Below are 24,032 nucleotides of genomic sequence, written 5' to 3'. Positions count from 1 at the left end.
GATTCTCCTTCCCATCCCACTGGGAGGGGAGGGAAGAATGAGCGAGCAGCTGTGTGGTGCTTAGTTGCTGGCTGGGGCTAAACCATGACAGAGACAATGAATTGCTCAGCTGGAAAAGCAAAATCACGTCAACCCTTCTCTTCCAGTTTTCCTGTTTGTGACCCAAATACCTTCTGTGGCTCTTTCTATGCAACATATTCAGAATACTTTAAGATTAAAATCTAGGTACTTACAGCATTCAGTGAAGCTAGTGACAGAACAAAACTGAAGTAGTCACTACTGTATACATCTCTGTTCTTCATAAATTTCAAGTTTTCATCTCTCACCATCTGTAAAAGAAGGCAAAAAGATTTAAAATTTTGTCAAAGTACGTTTCTCTAAGTAAAATTGCATCTTTTACATGTGTGGTGTTTAAAAACCAGTGTCAGACCTATTCTGTTCATGCTCTGAATCACTACTTCAGCGGAGGGGAAAATACATATAGGAGACTTGGAAGATTTGTATAAAAACAGTGATTTTCTTCCAAAGGTATTACAAAACACAAGACAACAGATGAGGGACTTAATCATTTGGCTATTAAGGGAAAGAAAAAGGAAGAAGTTGCTCGTAAGTTCTATTTTTTGCTTGCTTTTAATAAAAAAGCCAAGACAACATCCTTCAAACCTGAAAGGCTTGCTTAGCAAACTCACACGTACAAAGCAAGGAGCCATGGTATAATTACAAGCTGCAGCCACAATAATCTACTTAAATGCCAAGCTCCTCTTTTTTCAAATGAGATTTTGCTGAAAGAATAAATTTGAGCCAAGTTCTGTTCATCGTGATAATACAACCCCAGATACAAGAAAGCCTAAAGTGACTATTAATGCCCTGATACAGCCCATGTAGAGGGTCATACATAGCCCGTGCAGTTTATTCTGACTGTGTATGTGATGCAGGCTCTCTTGTGTATGTGCAGATCAGCAGGATGGTGTGTGTTCAGAAAGCCAAATACATGCAAGATTGTAACCCCTCCTGTACGGAATAGAGCTGCAGGCCTGTGAACTGAGACCTTCCTCTTATGACAGCTAACCAACATCCAGGTTCTACCGTCCTGTCACTGCTCTGCCAATGCCATCACACCTCCATTTGCAGTCCTAACTTGCAAAGTTGCCTTCAACATCCATGTTTTCCCCTTTTAGATCATATTCAGTATTACATAAGCTAACAGACTTGAACAGAATTGAAGCTGGTTTTGGTTTCTCTTGCTTCTCCTCCCCCTTCATCATTTTCGTGAACTCAAGAACTTGAGGATTACTGCAATTTGCCATTGTCTCCATTACTCCTCAAGTGTACTTCAGATGAAGCATCTTTTCTGCTCTTCTCTCTCCCTGCTTGCATGCTGACTGCTGCTGTATCTCATGTTTAACTAATCTGCCTGCAGTTTCTTCAAAGCAAAGCACGATGGGTCAATTTTGTGTGAAGGGACAGCAAAACTTACAATAATGTATCACTGAACAGCTTGTTAATGTCAGAATCCAGAATTATTTTCTCGCTTTGCTTTCAAGAAGGGAACTACTTCAAGGCCACCTTGAAAGTTACTGTGTTCCTCTTGTTATGTGCTTAAATTTCATACGAGTACGATTTAGTTGCCACCTTGAGTGCTCTACCTGATATATCCGCACAGGCATTTTCTCCACAAAAAGTCCCTTTTTTTCTCCTTTTCGAACCAGCTTAGTCAAGATGGAGAGGCGGTCGCTGTTGGGCCTATGGGGTCGAGGTGATGACTGGGGTGAAATTTCTGGTGAAGATGGAGCAGATCTGAAATACATACAAGCTCAAAGTGAATAATGAAATCCTATAACAAACCTACAGTTCAAGTTTAAAATACCAGTACAGCCAGTGTAATCTTAAGGCAAATTGAGATGACAGTCTAAATACTTCTTGAGGCTGTAAGTCAGCTTGAACTTCCTACTGCAATAGTGACAGCAGTATGGAAGAGAAAATTAAAGAAGTAATAAAGGACTACTCATTAAGCAGCTTAAAAAACAAAACCAAAATGACACAAGGGTCAGTATACTTCTTTGTCGGAACAAGAACTATTCATTTCTTAGTGCTGGAGATAGCATCTAGATGTCAACATAAGAGAAACCTTCATGGACACAAGAGGAACTTACAACGAGAGGTCCTCAGCTTCTTGACGCACAACACTCACTCGACTTTTCTTTGGTAAGACCGGAGAGTTCTGATCAGACACCCTCTGGTAAAACAGCATATAGGCATTCCAGTAGCGCCGACGCACATCAGGGTAAGGGTTAGCTGATGGGAGAAAAGGCATTCAGTGAAGGCCTTTGAAGGTTTAGTACCTTTTTCACTCCTACAGGAAACTGAAACTGGGTATGCAAGTAATATACACTGTGGTAGTATAAAGTCATTTGTCAGGTCAAAGCATTAGTCTATGTTAGCAAATAACAAAAACCTAAAATATTTTTTCAAAAAGCATATGCATTTTAAAAATATAATTATCAGAACTGTGAAACAAGTGAATATTGGTGGAAATGTATTTGGAATTAATTCCTTTAAGGCACTGAAAAGTTTAACTATATGATGCCACACCATGTTTTATGCACAGTCATTTTCACTAGCCTAAAATAAGGCCTGTTTGTGGGAGTTCCGGTGTTTTCATTTTGTTCTGTTTTTTTTTCTTTATTAACTATTTTAACAAGGTGCTATTTTACCTTTGAATCTCCTCTGCTACTAAGTCTACAAAGTGCTGATCAACAGTGAATGCGGTTCAATTAATGTTAGGTCGTAAACATGCTGTTATGTGCTTCAGTGAACAGAAGGTTTTAGGAAAAAACTGCTTTATAAGGATTATCAGACCAAGTAACTCGAAGTAGATATAATGGACTCAGCTCTAACTCTACTGAGCAGCAGTATGAAATATAAAGCTACTGTAAATCAATCTGTACTTCTGCTTACATTGATCGTAGACTTTAGGTCTATACTCTCCACCAAAACATTCATATTCCAAGGTTTCATCAGTTAAATCAAATTCTTCAACAATGGTGTCATTAAATTTATACCACTTCCCTTTTCCACATCCCCTGTGATCAAAACAGAATAGGAACACAACAGAAATAAAGTTACTTGATTGTCTAGTAAAAACTCAAACCACCCTGAACACCCTAGAAATGACATTTTGTTTTGACAGTAAATAGAAAGCTTAGTTCAATCAATGCCAAAGTTACATTTTAAAAAAAATAAGCTTGATTAAAAATGAGAAGCACATCACCTGCAACTAAGCATCTTAGGAAGCCCTCAAACTGCAATACAAGGTACATAAGAATTGCGAGACTTTTATAATATGGTGTCCCATATTACTGTGTTACTGTCTTAACACTCACAATGTTGGGTGTTAAGAAAGGGAAAAGCGCTTCCAATAGAGCTCTGAATAGCTCACAACACCGTCCCAAAATAAGTAGTCTTTAGATCGCTCTCAAACCCTCCATGCATATCTTCTTGGCCATTACCTCCTGTCCTTTATAAAGGAGTAGTAGTGCCCTGCATGTGCTTGGCCACTGTGAACAATCACACCAACAAGCTCATAGTTTTCTGTAGGGGCAACTTTCTTCCTCGGGGAGCCTCCGCCTCCTTGATCTGTGTTTCTACCGTTGTCCCCCACTTCCAAGGAGGAGTCCTGGCGAGCCATCCCTGACACAGTGTAAGGTTCCATGTTCAGCATCCAGGGAAACTGTTTGAAGAGATATTTCAGATTAACTGAGAGATTATATTGTGTACATGCTTAGTGTAATTTTATGAGAATTGTATTAATACTTCCCACATTGGGAACACCAAAGGAAAACATGGTACTTCAACTTTTTATCCTTAAGACAGAAGTTAAATAAAATGCTGCTATGGAGGTTTTTGCTCTTGCTTTCTGAAAGGACCCCGAGAATGTTGCAGACAAGGAAAGCTCTAAGCAAAAAACCACTTATGTTCTGTAGCATGACTGTGTTGCAAGTGGATCACGTACTCAAAGTCCCTGTATCAAAATGTGGGGAAAAGAAGGAACAACGAATAGGAAGAGAGTCCACGCCACTGTCAACTCCATGAAGCACCGTGGTGGTGGGCACGCCATACAGAAGAGTTTTCTTACCCTTATTTGCTCATCATATTTAATAGAACGTCCGCTCTCCCAATCAAAGCCAAATCTCATCAGGTGAATCACCAACAGGCTAGGTAAGACTTTAATGCATGTGCGCTTCACTGTAGTTCTCTTAAAAAGAAAAAAGAATATTACCTCTATCTATATACCTCAAGCATTCTGTAGTATTCTACAGACGCACAATTCCAGTCATCTTGAATTGATGTACAATACAGCCACAGGAGGCAGGATGACTAATACGTACAGATAGGGTACTATTGCAGGTATTACAGAGTTTGTGCAGTGGGGTAATATGTTACAGGACATTTTACCATCCTGCTGTCCCTCTAAATGTTCAGTCTACAATACAAGTTACACGGAATGAAGAATACAATCTGCATGGATTCATAGATTTAACCTTTTGATTATGTCTTCAACGTAGAAAGAGTAAGCGGTATCAAAGCATGGCTTCTATGACCATATAATGTTTAAGAAAACATCAAGCTATAGCTGAATCTTCTTTCACATGTTAAGAACCAGTACCTTTTCTTTGCACTTTTCACAGTAGTACGCATTGCTTCCTTCCAGAACTTCTCCTCTAACAAACTGATCCAATGATATTTCCAGACTTTGACATGAAGTCACACCTAGGTTGAGAGCCATGAAGGCTTCCTCGCGCTCATACCTAAATTCAAGAAGAAAAATAGTCAAGGCATTGGCAACTTGCATTAACAAGACATGCTTAGGAAAGAATATTGCATTTGCCCATAACAACTGTGATGCTCACAAAGGCATATGTCTCTACCTTCTTGTGCTATTTTGACCTACATATTTTAATAGTTATGGGAGCACATAACTTGATAGCTAATGCGCTAGATTTAACATTACCTGTGAGGACAGTCCTTGCAGATCTTCTGATCAGAGAAGATTCCTTGAAAAGTATTCTTAAATATTTGGTCTCTTCCTATTTTCTGTTGGAGATGTAAAGTTAGACATCAGTTGGATACATTGCAGAGTCAAAGACCAAGAAAGTAATAGGAATTTTAAACTTCTGAATACTGTGTAGGTAATAAAATAAGCCGAATGGCTCTCTGCATTCTTTTCTGAAGAACAAAGAAAGAGAGAGAAGGTACCAAGGAGATGCATATAAACAAGGAAAGAAATCCCTGAGGTTTTTACCTTGAGGTACTCATCCATTTGATCTATAAGACTGGTGAAGAACTCATAAGCATCCTGTTGCTCTCTAACATAAAGTTCCTTATTCCACATCTTGAAAATCTATATAAAGTATAAATATATATAAAAATGTGGTTGCTCCATAGATGTATCACTAAAGTGATTTTTTTTAAAAGGAAATTTGTTATTTTTACACATTTTGACTTTTTGAAGTAGAATGTACTTTTTCTCTAGAAATTCTGTAATGAGAAAAGGCTGAATAAATGATTACTTGTTAAGTAGGAAAGCTATACATTCTAAACAAAAAGACGTAATACCTTCCAAAAATTCTCAGGTACATAATACTGTAGCTTGCTTTCCATCAAATGACCAAAAAGAGATTGAACCTGATAGAACACATTGTCATCTGGATTGTCTGTATCATCATCAATGGAAAGCAAGGCCTGGAAGGAAACAAAGAACCTTATTAAATTGGTTCTTGGCAAAATTATTACTGTTAAGTTGTCATGACACACAGCACAACAACTTATAATTCATACATTTATTGTGTATATATATTTACGCACACACACATACATACACAGGTTTGGGTTTTTTTTTTGTTTGTTTGGGTTGTGTTGTTTTTTTTTTTTTAAACAAACAACAATTCATTTACAAATAGTGCTAAGATAAACTTGCACTTCAGGTGACAGTAATTCCAACAAGAGGACTTTACTCGATGTTGAGCCAATTACCTCTGGGAGACCAGGCTGCATATATAGCTGCTGGAAGACGGCGTTCATGTAACAAGTAGCACCACCATTCTTCAGTCCCACAAATCCTGAAACAGAGCGACTATCCACTGGTGGAAGATACTAGAATGACAAACACATTTTTTGTCCCAGTAAGTTCTAAAAGCCTGAGACTCCAACAACATACTATGGCTTTTATAATCACTGTTACATGAGCTGTTAAGAGCAATTTAACGGAAGACCAGGAATATAAATTCTGGAAGCTTGCAAGAACGCTATATTTGGTCATTTAGATCTTTAACACTTTGCACAAAACTGTTTAAAATGGCCTAAAATGTATCTAAATAAAATTGGTGACATTTAGGAAATAGCTCTTTCTTATCCAGATGATAACTGACAAAGACTCACTGGTGTATTTGCTTCTGAGGAAGATCAAACAGGTCTGCATTCACTCTTATCTGCCTTTTGTCATTTTAAATTGAAGACCATGGAAATTTCATGAATAGAGCAGTTAAGTAGATCATACACAGTACTCCAAGCCACGCTAATACAAATCAAAAAAGGCTTCTTGCTTACATCAAACTCCTTGGTAAGTGCAGGGTCACACTGGTGATGCATAGAAAGCAGCTCTTTTGTAATAAGCTGGAGATTGGAAGGTGAGCTGTCAGCCAGCATTACTAACACTTCATACGCAGCTAATCGACTATCTGCTGTACTGCACCTAAAAAGAAAACCACATTTGAAATCTATTTTGTAGATGACTCAATTATTTCTAGTTCCAGAAAGCCATATTACTCAGAACAAGTGACAATTAATGTTCAAAAGGAACACTTTAAATGATAAAACATTCCTGAGAGACCACAGAGTGCTATTTTTTCTTTCTTGGGGAAGGGGAATGGGGAAGAATCAACTCAGAAGTGCAGCACTAGGAACACTGCTTTCAATAAGCCTCCCTTACTGACATGGAGACACCTGTTAACATTCAGTAGCAAGGAAAAGTAGGTGCCCTGAAAAGAAGACACAGAATTGGTTGTATGTCTGAGGACAAACAGACAAGACACCCTCTATCACTGTAACACTGATGGAGACATAATGACTTATTTACAGGGAGATAAGCTTGGAAAGAGCTAGACCAGGTAACTTACTCACTACAAGAGATGACCTTACACTTAAGCTGTGCTAGACCAGCACAAAACACTTATACTTGGCAATTTTTAGTGGATCAAACACACTAGCCCTTTCTTCTAAAGGCCAAAGAAAAGGCTTTATTTACTTGAAGCAAACAAAAGAGCATGCTTGAGATGAACTGCAGTGGAGCAAACCTGGAGCAAAAGACTAAGGTGCAGCAAGTCCATTCAGTTCAGGGATTGCTAAATGCTCCGCTGGAACCTTCTTTATGGTTTGTGGAAAGGCAGCAAGGAGATGCCCAATCCAACTCTAACACCAACTAGTCAGAGTAATGTAAGCAATCCAGCTGCAGCAGCACAAAACTCCACACAAGCTCGTCTACCCACCCCTTCAGATATTGTATGGCAGTAACAGAAGGCAGGCGTGACAGGAAAGAGAAAACCCACTCTTTTCTCCCCATTTGATATATTCTGGGTTATTATCAGCTATCTCAGGTGCAAGGAGACGCAGTTCTTTTGAAAGGGAAAAGAAAATAGTGGAACTTTTGACATTCTCATTTACAAGGGGCTAGGAAAGTTAGTTTCTTGCTTGTGCTCAAATTTAGCCAACTTTGCAAGCAATGATGACCTAAATGAGTACTCTTTGGACCCACGAGAGCAGCACTCAGTTGTGCTTGCAGTTCATCATTGATTTAACAAACAAAGCACAGACCTTGGAGGTACAGAAAAGCAAAGATTTTAGGTCACACAAAAACTTACAAAAGTGCTATTTGGATACTTAGGTAGGAAATGTAGAGAACTGGAGAAATGTTCCAGTCCCAGTGTGCCATTTGCATTTGTGAGATCTAGGACAAAACCCGATATAAAAACAAAACAAAACAATTTTTACTTTGGATGAAAATCTTGTTGACTGATTGCAGCACTGCCTGCTGGAGAATGGCTATTCAGAATAATCCTGGATGCTCTGAAGAGAAAATCATCCAACAACGGCTTAATCAAAGATGAACCTGTAACACAGTAATCCACATCTACTGCTTAATACTTAACATTATCACTGCAAATGTCAAAAGGTGTTCTATAACAATGAAATCTCTTAACAGCACCGTATCAACAAAAAACATGTCCAAATATTTTATCAAATGTCAGAGGTACAACAAAGGTACTGCCAAAATTACTCCTTATAGCTCTGTATCACTCCTACTGATGTATTATAATGTCTTCACACGTACTGTTTACTGATCAAGTCATCTGTTAGTGCTATGCAGAATTCACACTTGTCTAGTCACTCTAGGGTAAAAAGTAATACTTACCAACCATTTCCTTCTCTGCCCCACAAAGTGAAAGGAGAGTCTTGATGAGCCTCAAGTGTCCTGCTAACAGGATGTTATCAGCTTCACTGGTCTCACACTCAGCTGTGCGGTTGGGTTCAAAATTGTCTAGCCAGGTGATCTCATCTTCTAACATGGCAGCTGGGCTTATCTTTAGCTGTTCCATTTCTGATGCTGCAAGAGAACAGGAAAACCTAGAAAAATTAACAGCTCTATAAATGTAGAATACAAATACAAAGAATTTCAAACATTTTGGTAACCGTGTAGTTTACCCCACAATGTGTACAAAGTATACCTTCCACAAAGGAACTCAGTTCACTTTCCAAAAGGAGTGAGCTGCCTTGCTGTTACTCAACGCCAAGAACAGTCCATGCCAGGCATTAACACAGGACAACTGGCATACTGGCAGGTCACATCGAGTTCACGGTGTAGTAACCCCTCTGTGAAGGCAATTCTACATCTTGGCTACAGAAGGAAGACATGCTTGGAAGCTGCAATCAGAATGACATGTGTGCCTGTACATACTTACACGTGAGGTCATCCAGTAACTGACATCTCAGGTCAAAATATTCTGTACACTGGGACAAAAGTCTGAAACAGGTAAAAACAGAAGAAAGGTTTAATCTAAAAATCAGAAACTTTTTTCTAAGCAGCTGCCTTTAAGGCCTGTGTCCTCTGTCCATCTAACCCAAAACAGTGTAGCTAAGTATGCTTCTGCATGCACACGCTGCAGCTTTAAACCAAATTCCTTCCCAACAGCTACTTCTGAATGTTATTAGTAACATTTAATCCTGCTTTCTTCCTTCACCTCTTAACAATTTTAATTATTATCAGATGACAATAAAACAACATGTTTTAACTTCTCAGTTACTCCTCTATTCAAATTCTTCTAGAAATTGCTGTTTAAAGTTACTGTTAAATTCAATAACCTTTGGCCAGTCAGGGACAAGTTAACAGGACAGACAGTCCTACATTCTTTACAGGTGTAAAAGCAACAAGAAATCAGGTAAGTCATGGGTCCAGACATCACTGAAAGGGCTGCAGCCTTTAGGATTGGTTTCTGATCTGGATCTATGCAATACTATCAAATAAATTCAACGTTAGTTTCATACATCCCATTGTTTCTATGCCTCATGCAGGATTCCAGATTGGTTCTGAGACTGCCATGACCACATCCTAGAAAGAGCAGGCCCATTGAGCAATTGCCACCTCCCCAATGGGAACTCAAATAAGCTGAACTATAAGAGGAAGAGTTGTACCTTGAAAATTCAGCTTTATTTCCTTTCAATTCACATACTTCCAAAACTATCCGGGGCATGACAGGGATGTCTACTTTTGACAGATTTGCAAAGTCCTAATCCCCTGTACCTCAGAGTTTCCACAGTGCTACTCATTTAAAAATGTGATAGATTTGCTTCCTCAATAAACACGTATCTGACTTACCTCTGGTTGATTCCTCTCATGATGCTGGTTGGTGACCAAAGGGGCAGCTGAGCACCAAGAACAACACTCAGGAGAAACTGGTTTGGCTTTTGTACGTCTGGGTGAGCTGATGTGTCTGTCTGACTAAGGGTGTACAACTGGTCACAGGCAACACGACGAATCTGAAATAGTGTCATTGTCAAACACTGGCAGTTGCTCAAAAGTTGAAAAAAATACACTTCTGTTTTGTTAGAAGTCTAACAGAAAAAACACGACATTGAAAAGCTTGCGTAAACCAGACTATGAGCTCTGCACTTGTCAGCCAGGGTTTCTCTATTTATAGGGATTTAGCAAACCACCTTCATCCCTGAGCTAAAAGCTCTGATGCTTTATTAAACACAGATTATAAATTCAGATAAGGGGGAAAAGATGCAATGATTTCACGCAAAATATGAGATGAAAGGAAATGAAGTAAGCATGACTTGAAAATCTCTAGATTTTAGAACATCCAGAATAATCTTAAATCAGAAAGAATGAATTTCAGGAGGGTTCTGACATTTGGAAGAATTTTTCAGAAGGTTAGAAGAGTCCACTAAATCTTACACAAATCTTTTGAGATGAAAGTTACTTGGAACTTTCCCTAAATTACTAGGTTTTACAGAATTTGTCCCACCAAAATATGACTATTTCCTTTAGACTAGCCACAGTGCAGTCCTGTGTACCCCATGGATTGAACAAGCCTAAAGAATGTAGTATCTCAGCATTTCCTATCAACACATCACTAGGTACTGGAATTACTAACAATTCTATGAAGGTTATTCATTCAAATACAAAAAACTGTGGGAATAGTTGTAATGAACAATTTTATCAGACCATATTAAATGATCAAAGTGTACACATTTCAGAAGTGTAACATAAGAAGTTTCCAGAGAAAGACTCTCACCTCAGCACTTGGTGATCCAAGCAGTATGTCAATGATGAAATCAGCAACACAAGGCAAATTGTAAAAAGATCCTAGAACAGAAGAGTAGCAGGCTATCTTTTTCAAAATAATAATTTAAAATAAGTCAGTTCTAGTCTTGCATTAAAATACCATAGGACCTAGCGGACATCCCCCCAACAACACTGAAAAGCAGTAACGGCTATTTGCATATTTCTCCACTTCTTTCCCTCACCGGAGACTGGCACCACATTAAACCAGCATTTTCCTTCACCTTCCACCACCACCAATGTTTACACTTCCCGTACAGAAAGGTTCTAATACTAAACACTAGTTGTGCAAACAGCAGCACTTACAGATTTACATACTTCAAAGCCAGTGCAAATATTTATATACTGGCAGTAAGTCAGCTTTCCCAAAACATTTCATTAAGGCACAGCACTGCATGCCTTGTTTCATGCCACCTGTTCTTCAGTCCTGCAAAAAAACCTCTATTTTTTAATGAAATTTTGTGGTTTTAGCTTGAGCTGTCTCAGTTTACAAAGCTAGAAGTTTCTCATTATTTTTTTTGTACTCGGCTGTCTCCAAAAGCCTTCCCCCACCTTATTCATATTCCAAACAGTGAGTAATCTGATTTTATTTCATACCTAGTTGCTGACTGCGTAGCTGAAGGCAGGTTACTAAGAGAGACAAGGCTTCTCCAGCAATCAGAGCATCTTTGGTAGATACAGACTGCTGTCTCACACAGATACCAGCGTGCAGCGCAGTTGGCTCTCCTTCGCTTCCTGAACTGCAATTACTTCCTGCATTAAGACATAAACAAGTGCTGTAATCCATTACAACTTTCAGACGTTTTCAGATTCTGGTCAGTTCTCTGCAATTTAAAAACCTTCTCCATATGCTACATCTCCAAATGCCACATGAATGTACAGCATGTTGCTCAGTTTTGTGTAATTCAATCACATAATATCCTGAGTTGGAAGAGACCCAAGAGGATCATTGAGTCTAACTGCAATGAATTCAGCTTCAAGCTTTGAAAGTGTTCAATTAAGAATAAACCAAATGCTTTCTTTAGATTGGTTTAGAGACACAGTTAACCTACCTGAGCTGCTAAGTCTGTTTCGAATCCCAGCAGGAAATAAAGTGTTGCTCTCTTTTATCGGCTGACTGCTTCCCACGAGGTCCAGTCGTCCTGCAGCAGCAGCCCAAGAGAGTCGCATGAAGCAAGCCACCGTGGAAGTGAAATCATTCACCTCCATAGTCTGAAGGAACAAGAAACAGTATTTACTTCTGCGATATTTAACAGCCTTTGTTAATCAAAGGGATAAGAGGAATGTATCTTCTGGATCACATCAAATTGACATTTGGGTTTGTTTTCCTCTCTTCTCTAAGCAGGCTCAAGGATATCAGAGCCTTTTTGTTCCCACAGAGAGATTAGAACTGTTCTCTTAATAGGAAGTAGTTCGGTTTTAAAGTCTCTACTAGGGTACATACCCTTTTCACCTATCTGGAGTTAGGCATGCTGATTTCAATCATAGTGATCCATTTTGGAAGCACTGCCCAAGAACCTAACATAACACACTCGTTACATTAACTGTCAAGTTTCTTTCAACTGAACTCAACTTTCAAATGAGTTCAGTTCTTGTCAGATTAGCTTGTTTTAGTAAACAGCCAGTCTCAGATTAATTACACTGACATGCCTATAAAGGGGAAAATAGCATTCTCTTAAAGTATTGAAAATAAAAATTTCCTTTTCCCCCAGGGTACCATCAAGCAAATTTAATTTTTAATGAGCTATTTGAAACAAAAAACTTGCCCCAAATTTCTAATGCAAAGGAGTGTGGACTATGAGCCACAAGTCCAAGCAGGAACCTTCTCCTTTCTATTCACAGAAGATTAACAAGAATACAATCTTACAGTTAAGCATGACTGAAAATAAATCACAAGGAAGACTTCCATGTAGATCTATTTCTGGTAAGCACTTTTGGGGTACTGCTTCCCTTTGTACCGCCAAAATAATTTCTGAGACTGTTAAAATTCAGATCAAGATTGGGAAGAGAGACTGATGCTCAGGATTTTCAGAGGCTTTTAAATGGAGCCTGGGCAAAAATCTGTATAAAAGGAAGACTTTTGATTAAAAATCCAGGATTTATACAGCTGTCATTGGAGATGACACTGCTACATCACCACAAATCATCAAACACTTCCTTACTTGTATGGCAACTCTTGCTGCTGGTATGATTTCTTCTACCCTAATGGAGGATCTATCAGACACAGAGAGCTGTCGGTAGGATGACTTCTCAGGTGTTCCACAAATGGACATCTGCCTACTTGCTTGTCGGCTGACATTACGGAAGGGGCGTGAGGACAATGCTTCTACCCCATCTTTAATGAAATCCTCATCCAGTAAGGTAGGCATTGTCTGGCCAACAAGCAAGAACCTACATTCACAGAGCAAAAACGTCAGGCTTATTTTTGAATGTTCACAGCAAGTGAATGAAACAGAACTCAAAGTACCAATTAACCTTAAATATTATAAGTTGCACTCTAAAAGCCGAGAAAGCAGCACTTGCTCTAATGAAAGGCAATTACATACCTTGCAAGTTGCAGGCAAATGGAATAGACTCCCTGCCTTGTTTCATAGTCTACTTCTGATGGGATGGAATCTCTCTGCATCACATTCACCACCAAACTTAAAAACAAATAAATAAGACAGACTCTGTTTGAAAATGTTTTACATTAGGAGAGAGCCTCAAATAATTTCTTTCTGTCCTTTCCCTCCTCCTATTAATTCAGCTGAGTATCAGTCAAAACTGCCAAACTGGCATCTTTGGAGACTAACACCACCATTTTCTCCTCCTACAGCTACAGGTGGAAGGTTTTTGTTCCTGCTGGAAAACGCTTCAAGGCCTATGGGGTGGTGGATTGATAGAACTACTAAGAGCAACATATACTTGGTAAACATGATACAAGCACAAGCAATATTGCCAGGTCTTCCAAACCACTTACACTGTGCTTCAACTCATATCTGAAGGGTCTGAATTTTGGAGACTGTAAAATTTGATTTGCTTCCCACTGCAGCATCTATGCTTTGACTGCTTAAGATGTCCACTGGTATCTATGCACGACAGTGTAACATACACTCTGGCAAATTTGCACTGAAACACTTCAATGCTAACTATCCAAATATCAGCTGCCTTAGTAAACGCTACAATTCACAAGCTTATCTGTGCCTAGCTTTATTTTTGGGACTTAACAACACGTACTCTGTTACATTACTATGGTAGCTACAGTACCTTATCAGACACCAGACAATGAAAAAACAGCTTTGGGTGGATTTATTTTTCTCTGTAAAAGATGCTGACAGGTGTACTAGTATGCTACAGTGTGGAAATCGGAATCCGCGTAGAAGTGCTAACTAAATGAAGTGTTATAAATTGAGTCAAGATTTTGAAATCTAACCTCAAACCTCCTGCTCTGAGGAAGTTTTCACAGAAAGACTTGGCACAGTTTCTGGCCATTTCATCATCTGCGGTTGGCATCAGCTTGGAGCTCAGTACCTAAAATAAATGAATAAATAAGCATGCATACACCGCCCTCCCTTACTATTCTTTATCTGCTGAAGGTTAAAAGTGGAACAGAAAAAAACCCCACTACAAATGAAGCAATTAACAATACACTTATGCAAAGCTGTACTCAGTGAAATCACATAAAAAAATATTCAGGACAACTATGGCTAGTATAGATATTTATTTTGTATCAAAGGGCATTTTTTTCTCATTGCAGTTTACTTGTCAAGGGAAAGCATAAAGTACACACTCTAGCATGTGAAATGCTGTCTTCAGGCTCAGTTGGTGCTCCTTAAGAGCCCAAATCCTTCTCCCATCTAGATTTTCAGTTGACAGTATCCCATAAAACACACTACTTATTGATTCATGCCTTCTGAAACATAACCATATTGCTATTATTGAGGTTTTTTGTAGAAGATGGTCCAGGCAATTCTACAGGCCTTATGAACATCACCATTGCATTATCCTTCCTGTTTTAAGTCAGCACAAAACTTCAGAGTGGAATTATGCTTAGATACGTGGCCATAAGGAAGTCTGCAGTCTCTGTGGGACAGATCTCATGTACATTTATAATAAATTTCACTTCATTTTACATAAAGAAACAAAACAAAACAAACCCAAACAAACAAAAAACCCCAGTCCCTCCCAAAACCCCAGAACCCCCCCCCAGGGGTTTTTTACTTTCTTGTAAAGTCTCTTTGGCATGTACAGCCAACAATGTTCCATGTGGGAAAACAAAATACATCTTTTCCAGGTTCAGAGGTCAGAAGAATTGTTTACAGAGTACCAGGCATGAAATCTTATCACAACACTGCATAATATAACCCTGAACATCTGCAACATTTCATTTTCATCTCTTTCATATACTCTGTAAATTTCCTGTGCACATTTTTTCAGAAAGCATTTCAGACTGGTTCCCATATTTTCTATGGATCACCAGCTGAGGGGATAAAAAAAGCACACCATCCTTTTCCTGACAGAAATCATCCTCCAATTGGCTTGACTGGACTTGAGTCCACTCATATAATCTACACATCTAATCCAATTTATTACTTCTTATCCCTTGCCAGAAAAGTAAGCAATTTATTACTTGCTTTTATTATTTTCTCTGGCATAGAAGCAGCAGATAACTGTCTCATCATACTGTAATATAACCTGCCAGTTCAACAAGATACCCTTGCTGTGATATCCTAAACCATTTGCTTTCAGTTGTAGAACTTGCCAACATATTTCAAAGACATCATCGAGTATCTTTCATTCCAGCTGTACAGAAAAGGGGGGAATCCCAGCGTTGCAGTGCGATGACAGCGTAGGAAGATGAAGAGCTAACATTAGACTGCAGAAACTCAAAGGAAAGCAACTACAAGCAAATTCCTACAGTAATCTTGGTACACACCGGGAATGAAAGAGAGTAACTTCGTCCACTGTTTTTGAAGCTGCTGCCAACCAGTCCTCCAACTTCAAGTTGTTCAAACCATATTGGTAATGGATCCTTACAAATAGGAGGACCTTTGAGTAGAACTAGAAACAGTCCAGCTTCCTAGGGCATGCAGATTGCATTGTCCTAATGACACCAGCTGAACTCTCTTATACTCCTCAAAATCCATGCACTGAACACTTGAAAAGAATCTTTTTTCAGGGTCCAATCCAGTGTTTCGGCTAAAGAACCTACTCAGAAGAATACTTAGGGGTAAAAAAAATATTGTAGGTATTCCACTTGCTTTACATGCACAGCTAAAACAGGACAGAAGCTTCTGGGTAAAAGCCTTGCACATTCGAACAGTGAAAATTCTTCACAGTTGAATGCTTCTCAAAAATATTCCTCCTTAGCCTCTACAGACAGAATACAGTAGACTTATACAGAAGGGAAGTTAGCATTTTTTTTTTCTTTCAAACTGAACTGAGCAAAACCAATCAAACTAAACAACAGCTCCAATTGATTTTTAAGAGTCAACTACTTCTTTTTATTTATATACTAAAAATCACATACTCAAGATTTTCTGGAGATTCAAGCAGGAATTTTATCTAAACAGTAAGGACTTTGATGTTTCTTTGCTCCTCTCCACTTACTTCAGAACACTTGTTCCACCTTGCAAATCGCAGGAAGAGGGGCCTGGTTTCACAGTGAAGTCTCTAAAGGGGAACTTTTCAACCCTTTCGTTCCGTGTAGAGTTTATCACATACATAAAAGCAGACTATGACATGACACTCGCATTTTGCATAATGACCCTGTCATGGTGGACTCCTGCCCAATAAACTCTGAACTACTTAAACTTTAGTGCTCAGAAACACAAGTAGAAAATAGTACATTTGTTTTCTTACCTCTAAATTGTAGAGCACTCTGAAGGTTGACATGCCTGGAGCAAAAGATCTGAAAAGACTCTCTAGTATTGAACTAGCACTGGGCTGATGTTGGTGTTTTGAAGACAAGGATGGTGATTTTGAAGACTGAGAACTTGATTCTGATAGCAGTGTTTTCTAGGAGGAAAAAGCCAGAGAAGAAATATTTTGAGACCACTGCATTTTGTTGTAACTGGCAGTACATTTCCTATACTCCCTGTAATAACCCTCTCACCTCCAGCTCCTTGGAATCACAGAATGGTTTGGGTTGGATGGGACCTTAAAGATCATCTAGTTCCAACCTCCCTGTCATAGGCAGGGACACATTCCACTAGATCAGGTTGCTCGAAGCCCCATCCAACCTGGCCTTGAACACTTCCAGGGATGAGGTATCCACAGCTTCTCTGGGCAACCTGTTCCACTGCCTCACCACCCTCATGGTGAAGAATTTCCTCCTTATATCTTACCTAAATCTACCCTCGTTCAGTTTAAAGACATTGCCCGTGTCCTATCACTCCATGCCCTTGTAAAAAGTCCCTCTCCAGCTTTCAAATAAGTCAATAATCCTTAACACAGGCATTATTTTGCAGTACAGTTTCAAACTCTTCACAGATTATAACCTGACTGGGAATTTAAGAAACTTGGTAGTAAAATCCTTTTTGTTATGCTCACCAAGATTAGTTACTGTTTAATCCATACCTTCCTGCCCAGGGAATCAAGCTGATCAAGAGCCTCCTGAATAGCTGGGTCGGTGGGAATCAAGAGCAGAAGTTTCCTTACTCGCAGTGTTATCCTGAAAAGTTATCACAAGTTACTTTTGCAAAATGGGGCTCAGTCACACTGCGGCCTGGTGGATGCCTACACACTGTGAAATATGTAGCTATCCAAACTTTGCAGTGTGAGCATTTCTTTAGTATTTAATAACCATTTAGCTTGCTTACCTTGGCTCCTCTAGATTGGCAAGCTGGTAAAGCATATCAAACACATTACACACGAGAGCCATGACTACTCCAGGAAGGGATTTCTCCTGAGAATTAAGCAGAAATACAAAAGTCTTTTCTCCCCTCTCTGTTGGAAGTAATTTAAGAGAGCTCTTCACTGAGGCAACTTACCCAGATGCCAACCTGGCCTGCAGCAATCCCAGCTACTTTCTAGACTGAGACAACATTTGCATTTTTACATTACCCCATTTCCCTTTTAACAATCAATTTTTGAAGTCAACTGTTAGTTAGGCTTGACATACAAAGCAGACCAGGAGTGGTCTGAACACACTAGTCGATGCTTCTTAGTTTATTTTCATTCTGCAGCTTTATTAATAGTGGAAATCTGGAAATTTCTCCCCCCAACAAATACAGTGTCTCAAAGTTAAATCATATGGGTCTTGTTTGTTTAAAAGACCCTGTAGAGATTAATAAACACCAAGCAGGTTACAACAGGTGACAGAATACATATTATAAAGTCCAATCTGCATGCATAAGGCAATTGTGTATTTAAATGCTTCGTTTAAATCTCAGTTTGAAAGCAAAACTAGATGACTAAAGACTGGATACTCAAACTGATGTGAACAGCTCATTTTACTGTACCTCTTCAACCCCAGCTGTGTCTCCCCCAACTATCCTCCCTCCAGCAAAAATCTGAGGAAAGGTTTCAGGCTATTATGCTGTACCTGTTCCATTGCATAGGATGAACTAAATACATTGCCACTGTTGCTGGAACCGGTTGAGGAATCTGCAGAGCTCCCCGATGGAGTCCCACTTCCTGATGTTTTTACGGTAAGGACTTGTTCATCAGAGAAGCCCAGTTGGTGGAGTAGCTTCTGATCTTTGTTTACGGTTAGCTGCAAGAAAATATTTATCATTTGGTTCTGGAAGAGACTCAATTGCATAAAGAACAAGAATTCTTTGTAGTTAACATACCAGGCTGTCATTGGCAAATATCTGTATATTATCCACAGGCGAATTCAACATCTTTGCTATCTTCCACCTGATGCTCCCTACAGTTTCATTGCTATGAGCCTGTAAAATTAAACGACACTGGTTCAGTAACATCTGCTCAAGCAGTAAATTCCAAGAGAAAAAAAGAAAAATCTTCCATTAAATTCTTCCTGCTTCTCTGCATAGGGTGGTAAAGGTATTGTACACAAAAGAGACTGACAGGGTAGGACAGCAGTAGAAATGCTCCAACACCAACAGTAAGCAAACAACTTCTTTTTCCCACCCCAGAATGATGATCAAAATACATTTAGTCCATAGACACTTCCATTACAGTAGTCTTATATGGACTTTTAACATTCTGAGAGTCTTCAAGTCGACTGGAGTCCTTAAAACCAGCTTACTCTGTTCAGTTCAGGCATCAAAAAAACCCAAGAGTAGTTACATGATCAACACCGCATGACACACATAACTTGTGCACACATACCTCTATGGTGAAGGTATCTTTGGTAGACTCGTACGTAACATTAAGTGTTAAAAGATGTCCATGGAAAGAAGCACCGTGAGGTAGAATAGTTCGGGGAACAGAATAAAGGTCCTACAGGAAGAAAAGGATGATAGTAAATACCACCCTTGAAAAGAAAGCCATTTCTATAATAGTATGTAATAAAGTTACTAGAGTTGCATGGGTTTAAATAACTTTTACTATTTTTAGTAACATTGGAAGTTGTTTTCTTAGCCTTGCCTAGTAAGAAATGACGTATCTTACCTCTATTGTTATCACGTAACGCTCTGCCAACAGCAGCAGTCTCTCAATTATTACAAGTTTAGTTGACCTAAAGATAAACATTGAAAACAAGAGTAAGTTGTCTCAGAGATTAATTTTCAACACCCACGGGTAACCACCATGAATTAGCTGTTTTCAAATATAAATCCTTAAACTTGGAGTTAATTCAGTTGAAACTAACTAGGAAAACATGCCAAGAAGCTCGTGTTATACTGCTTGAGATGTAGCCAGCTTCAGAAAAACAGCCTCACATTTCTAAAGGTCCCACCCTGCGCTCCTATATTTAAGTTACATACATTTAGATATGCATAAGTTAGGCTAGAGGATGAAAAAACATCCTTTCCTCTCCCAATTAAAAAACCAAACCAAACTCTGCTGCGCCAGAAATATTACATGACTAATAGAATGGTAATAATCTGTGGGGTTTTTAGTGTTTGTTTGGGTTTTTTTTGTTTCTGTTGGTTGGTTTTGGTTTTTTGGGGGGGTCATGGGGGGTGTTGGGTTTTGGATTTCTTTTTTGTTTGTGCGTTTTTTAAAACACAAGTTTTTCAAAGTCTCTTTGGAACTCAAATTGCATTATAATTGGAATATTCAACTGAGAAACCACCAGATTATACAGCTACCAATACTGAGAATTTTCATTAGCACTCAAAATCATGTGGGAAGCAGCTGGGAGCAAATGTCTATTGTCATATTTATTCTTTTAAAGGCAGGCTTACCTGTAAGGAGACTGAACTGATGTTGCTACTGTAGGCATAGCAGTTGCTGTAAGCATTTTTGTAGCTCTTGTAACAGCATGTGTTAACGTTGGACCACCAAGTGCAGAGCTGGCTGCCTAGAATACAAAGCAGAGTATAAGTGCTGGTTTACATGGACAATTAGTATGTCCTGGAGAGCTAAGAGGACAAGAAATATTTGTGGAAAGAAATTTTTTCTTGAAATAGAATTATTGCAGTCAATTATTCTAATTCTAAGATACAAAACTGAAAAAGGATGTAGGTACAAGAACAATTAAAATTTGTCCTTTACCTCTAATCGTGTGTAGCAATCAGCAATGAATTTCTTGTGTAGTGATACTGAATCCTAAAGATAAAATATGCAAATGAATTAGAACTTAAACCAAAATAATGGAAATTACTCATGAACCAACAGAACCCAACAAATGACACATTTTAACATGCAGAGTATCAAGGCTCTATGAATGTCAAAGCCCTTTCATGTATAAATACTTGCCTACCTTTTTCAATCTAGGAGTTAGATTAATATAGCTATAATTTATTATCAATTGAATAGCTTCATTGGCAATTTCTTCATCAGGTGACTCCATTGCAATCTTCCAAATGAAATCCATTCCTATTAATTCCAGTTTTTCTACACTCTACACAGGAAAGAACAACAGTAAATGGACTGGATTTCTTACGTAATCACAGGAACAAAAGAGTCATCCACCTGCTGGAAAAGCATCTTTTGACTGAATCTTAAAAATTTTCTTTTCCAATATGCTGCCAAGCTTTAGCACAGTGCAAAATGAAAGCAATAGCTGCAGATTTGTATATTTATACTAGAAAAAAATAATTTGTTTACAGGTGGATAAACAAGTTCCAAAGAACACTCTCAGTCAAGCCAACTGAAAAATTAAAAACTTCAAAAGCATAGAGAAATTTATTTGGGAATGGAATTTATTTCACAAAGGTCAACACGGTAGTTACCATACAATAAACCATCACAAAATCTACTATGATACTTGGCAAAAAATTATGCATCTGAAGTAAGTTAACTCTCTGTGATAAAGATCTAAAATGCCTATGGAAAACTACTTAACATATAACCATTAATTTAACAAAAATGTTGAAGGATCACAGAGTTAAAAATTGTTGTAGGTTAGAATTTGAATATAATAAGCTTAAATCTCTTCTAAAGAAGGAAAAAAAACCAAAAACCCAAAACCCAAGCAAATTTTCCCTGCCAGGGAGAAGCAAAAAATGCATACCACAATTCATGACTATTAATAAATAAGTAGTCCACTCATTCCTCCCACAAAGGTTTAGAAGCTACATACCAGCTTCCAGATACTAATTGCTGAATTTTAACTGTCGTAATTCTGGAGTTTTAGTTTCAGAATTTAACAGTGTTAATGCTAGAAGGACAATTGGCATCTTAACATAAACAGGATCATGCCAAACATCTGCGAAAGAATCCTTGTCTCACCTCCTCCTATCCCCAAATATACAAGAATAAACTTGCGAGAACACTCACCAATTGAGTTCCTTGCCTCTTTAGTCGATGGTCACACAGGTTCACATTTTCAAAGAAAGTCTTAAATAAACTAAAACCTGAAAGTGAAAAAAGGTGTAAGCTTTTTATTCAGGTCAGGCTAAGTTTCTATGCTTTTTTGAAAAAATGAAGATATCAAATACAGAAGATGACCTTTTCCCTCTACAACTATTAAAACTCAAAATGATAGAAAAAGATCCCTTTATTATACTGATTTACAGAACTGTTTAGATATTTAATTTGAAGACTTAGGAAGCAAATTTCTAGCATATATTTCAAAAACAAATCTGTTGACCCAAGGCATTTTCTTACCATTCATAGTAATTTCATATGACTCCAGTTTAAGAATCTTCTCTTTGAAGAGCTGTTGCTGTACATCACTCTCTAGATCATGCTGTCCTTTTGTAAACCACTCAAAGCACATCTGTGAATGAAAGGCAGATGTATTTTTACCCTATTGTCATGGCAAATATTTTAGTTTTATACAGCATTGGCAAGCTATGTCAGATACTGCAGTAACTCATCTTACAGAAGTTTTATCTACAGTAAGAGGTTCAAAATCTAGTCTCCTAGTAACCTCACATATTATACAGGCTGTATTGCAGCATTAGAGTACTTTGTCTTCATAGCCATCTTTCCCTCAAATAATGCTGAATGTCTCTTTTATGACTCTGCAAACTTGCACGTACCTCTTTTCAAATCAGCATCCATAAACCTGTAACTAATCTCCCGGCCAACATTCCTCCTTCAGCCAATTTTAATGTTAAAAGAACATCCTAGTCGTAATTGAACATTTAACAGTGGCTCCATTAGCTTACAAAAAGCATATAAATGCACTATTAGTTTGTGTTTGCTACTTACGTTTCACATGTCTCAACAAACACACGTGCTATTCATGCTTCACCAAGATTCACTCTGCAATCACAGACACCAACTTTTCAAGTTTTTCTTACCTCTCGATCTAACTCACAAACATCCTGGCCAGTTACAAGGCATTCCCAGATCTCCCTGGCACGATTCCAGCCCAAATAAAGGGTGGCTTCTTGCAGAAAAAATGCCAAAAATTTTAGATGTGCCTCCAAATACTGAGAAAGAGGAAACAAAAACTCAAGCTTAAGACTTTTCTTTCTGAAACAAGAACTCTGAGCATTCTTTTTATTTTTTGCAAACTTAATTGTCAAGTAACAGTACACTTTGCAAAGCCTGGTAAACAAAAATTGTTTCTGCTGGGAGATTTATTTCTATTTTCTACAATTTTTAACACTACTTCTTTTTGATTACCTTTCTAAAAAGCAACATTGAAGTCCCTTTGGATTTGTTATTACTTTCTTAAGTCATAACAAGTGTGGAAAAAAACAATTATCAAAACCATAGCAACAAACCATTACAAGTTATCTGTGTGTGTGGCTTCCATGTCCTAGCTAACAAATCTGCTTCAGGTTTCAAGAACTTGACATCAAATTCAAAGGTATAGTGTCTACAAGGGTAGTTGAACTGGAGCTGGTGGAGAAGCTGGAAGCTGCACAAGCTTGGAGACAGGAGGGCCTGGGGTGGGGAGATTTAGCTCTCGACCAGTTAAAGACTCTGCTAAGAAACTTGTAGATTGTGATGTTTGCCCACCCTTGCTCTATAACATAAAAACGAGGCTGCAACAAGCCCTAATAGAAGTGTCAGAACTATAAATAAAAATTAGCGTAATTATTCACCAGAGAGCACATACATACCAGTGAATACCAAAAAATGAAACATCACCTAATCTTACGGAACTTGATACACTACGTCATGTTTTCAAAAACCTAAGGTAGTAAGAAGTTCAGGGTTCAGTACCTCCCGGTAAGTGTATCGGCCATCCACTAATGTTGCTCCAACAAGCCCTCCTGGACCTGCCACAGATGCAGCCAAACGGTGGCAAGATATTAAGCTTCCCGTCACCAACTTCACTATTTCAAAGTTTTTCTTTAAATCTTGAATAATGCTCTTGGCAAAAAAAACCAAAACACAACAAACAAAAAACCAACAACATTGAGAAAAGAGGTTTTAAAGAAAATACAGAAACAGGCACATGCACACAGCAGTCTGCTCTCCTACAGACATGTCTCTTATGGGAAGGAGTAATGTTCCCCCCTCACCAGAGTCAGCTATACCTCTTCCAAGCATCCAAAATCCCCTGACATTAATGTTTTCAGCATGTGCTGAAATACATGTGCTGCAGATTGCAAACGAAGTCCCATACCTCCACTCAGCCACTGTGTAACACATGTGACTTGCTGGATTTTAGTCTGTT

General features: G+C 38.5%; 1 protein-coding gene across 1 annotated transcript; it reads right to left on the bottom strand.

The window, feature by feature from the left end:
- Positions 1-233: 233 nt before the first annotated feature.
- LOC104154476 (ubiquitin carboxyl-terminal hydrolase 24) lies at positions 234-23,725 on the bottom strand (the record flags this gene model as incomplete). The annotated part of the gene is made up of 36 exons (XM_009696130.1): positions 234-329; positions 1,647-1,797; positions 2,154-2,295; positions 2,959-3,083; positions 3,510-3,730; positions 4,136-4,255; positions 4,667-4,808; positions 5,012-5,094; positions 5,303-5,401; positions 5,617-5,742; positions 6,034-6,153; positions 6,607-6,751; positions 8,047-8,164; positions 8,468-8,659; positions 9,015-9,076; positions 9,929-10,089; positions 10,851-10,921; positions 11,495-11,650; positions 11,950-12,109; positions 13,060-13,288; positions 13,444-13,539; positions 14,310-14,407; positions 16,739-16,894; positions 17,456-17,549; positions 17,698-17,783; positions 18,423-18,593; positions 18,673-18,771; positions 19,175-19,285; positions 19,457-19,523; positions 20,194-20,309; positions 20,504-20,557; positions 20,712-20,852; positions 21,731-21,807; positions 22,061-22,172; positions 22,702-22,833; positions 23,576-23,725. Coding segments are annotated over 36 exons (4,479 nt in total), but the record flags the coding sequence as incomplete, so codon positions are not given.
- Between the last annotated feature and the right edge of the window lie 307 nt (positions 23,726-24,032).

The sequence above is a fragment of the Cariama cristata genome, unplaced genomic scaffold, assembly GCF_000690535.1.
Source record: "Cariama cristata isolate BGI_N322 unplaced genomic scaffold, ASM69053v1 Scaffold21792, whole genome shotgun sequence".
In the NCBI taxonomy this organism is placed as follows: Eukaryota; Metazoa; Chordata; class Aves; order Cariamiformes; family Cariamidae; genus Cariama; species Cariama cristata.
This window is presented reverse-complemented; position numbering and strand designations above follow the sequence as displayed.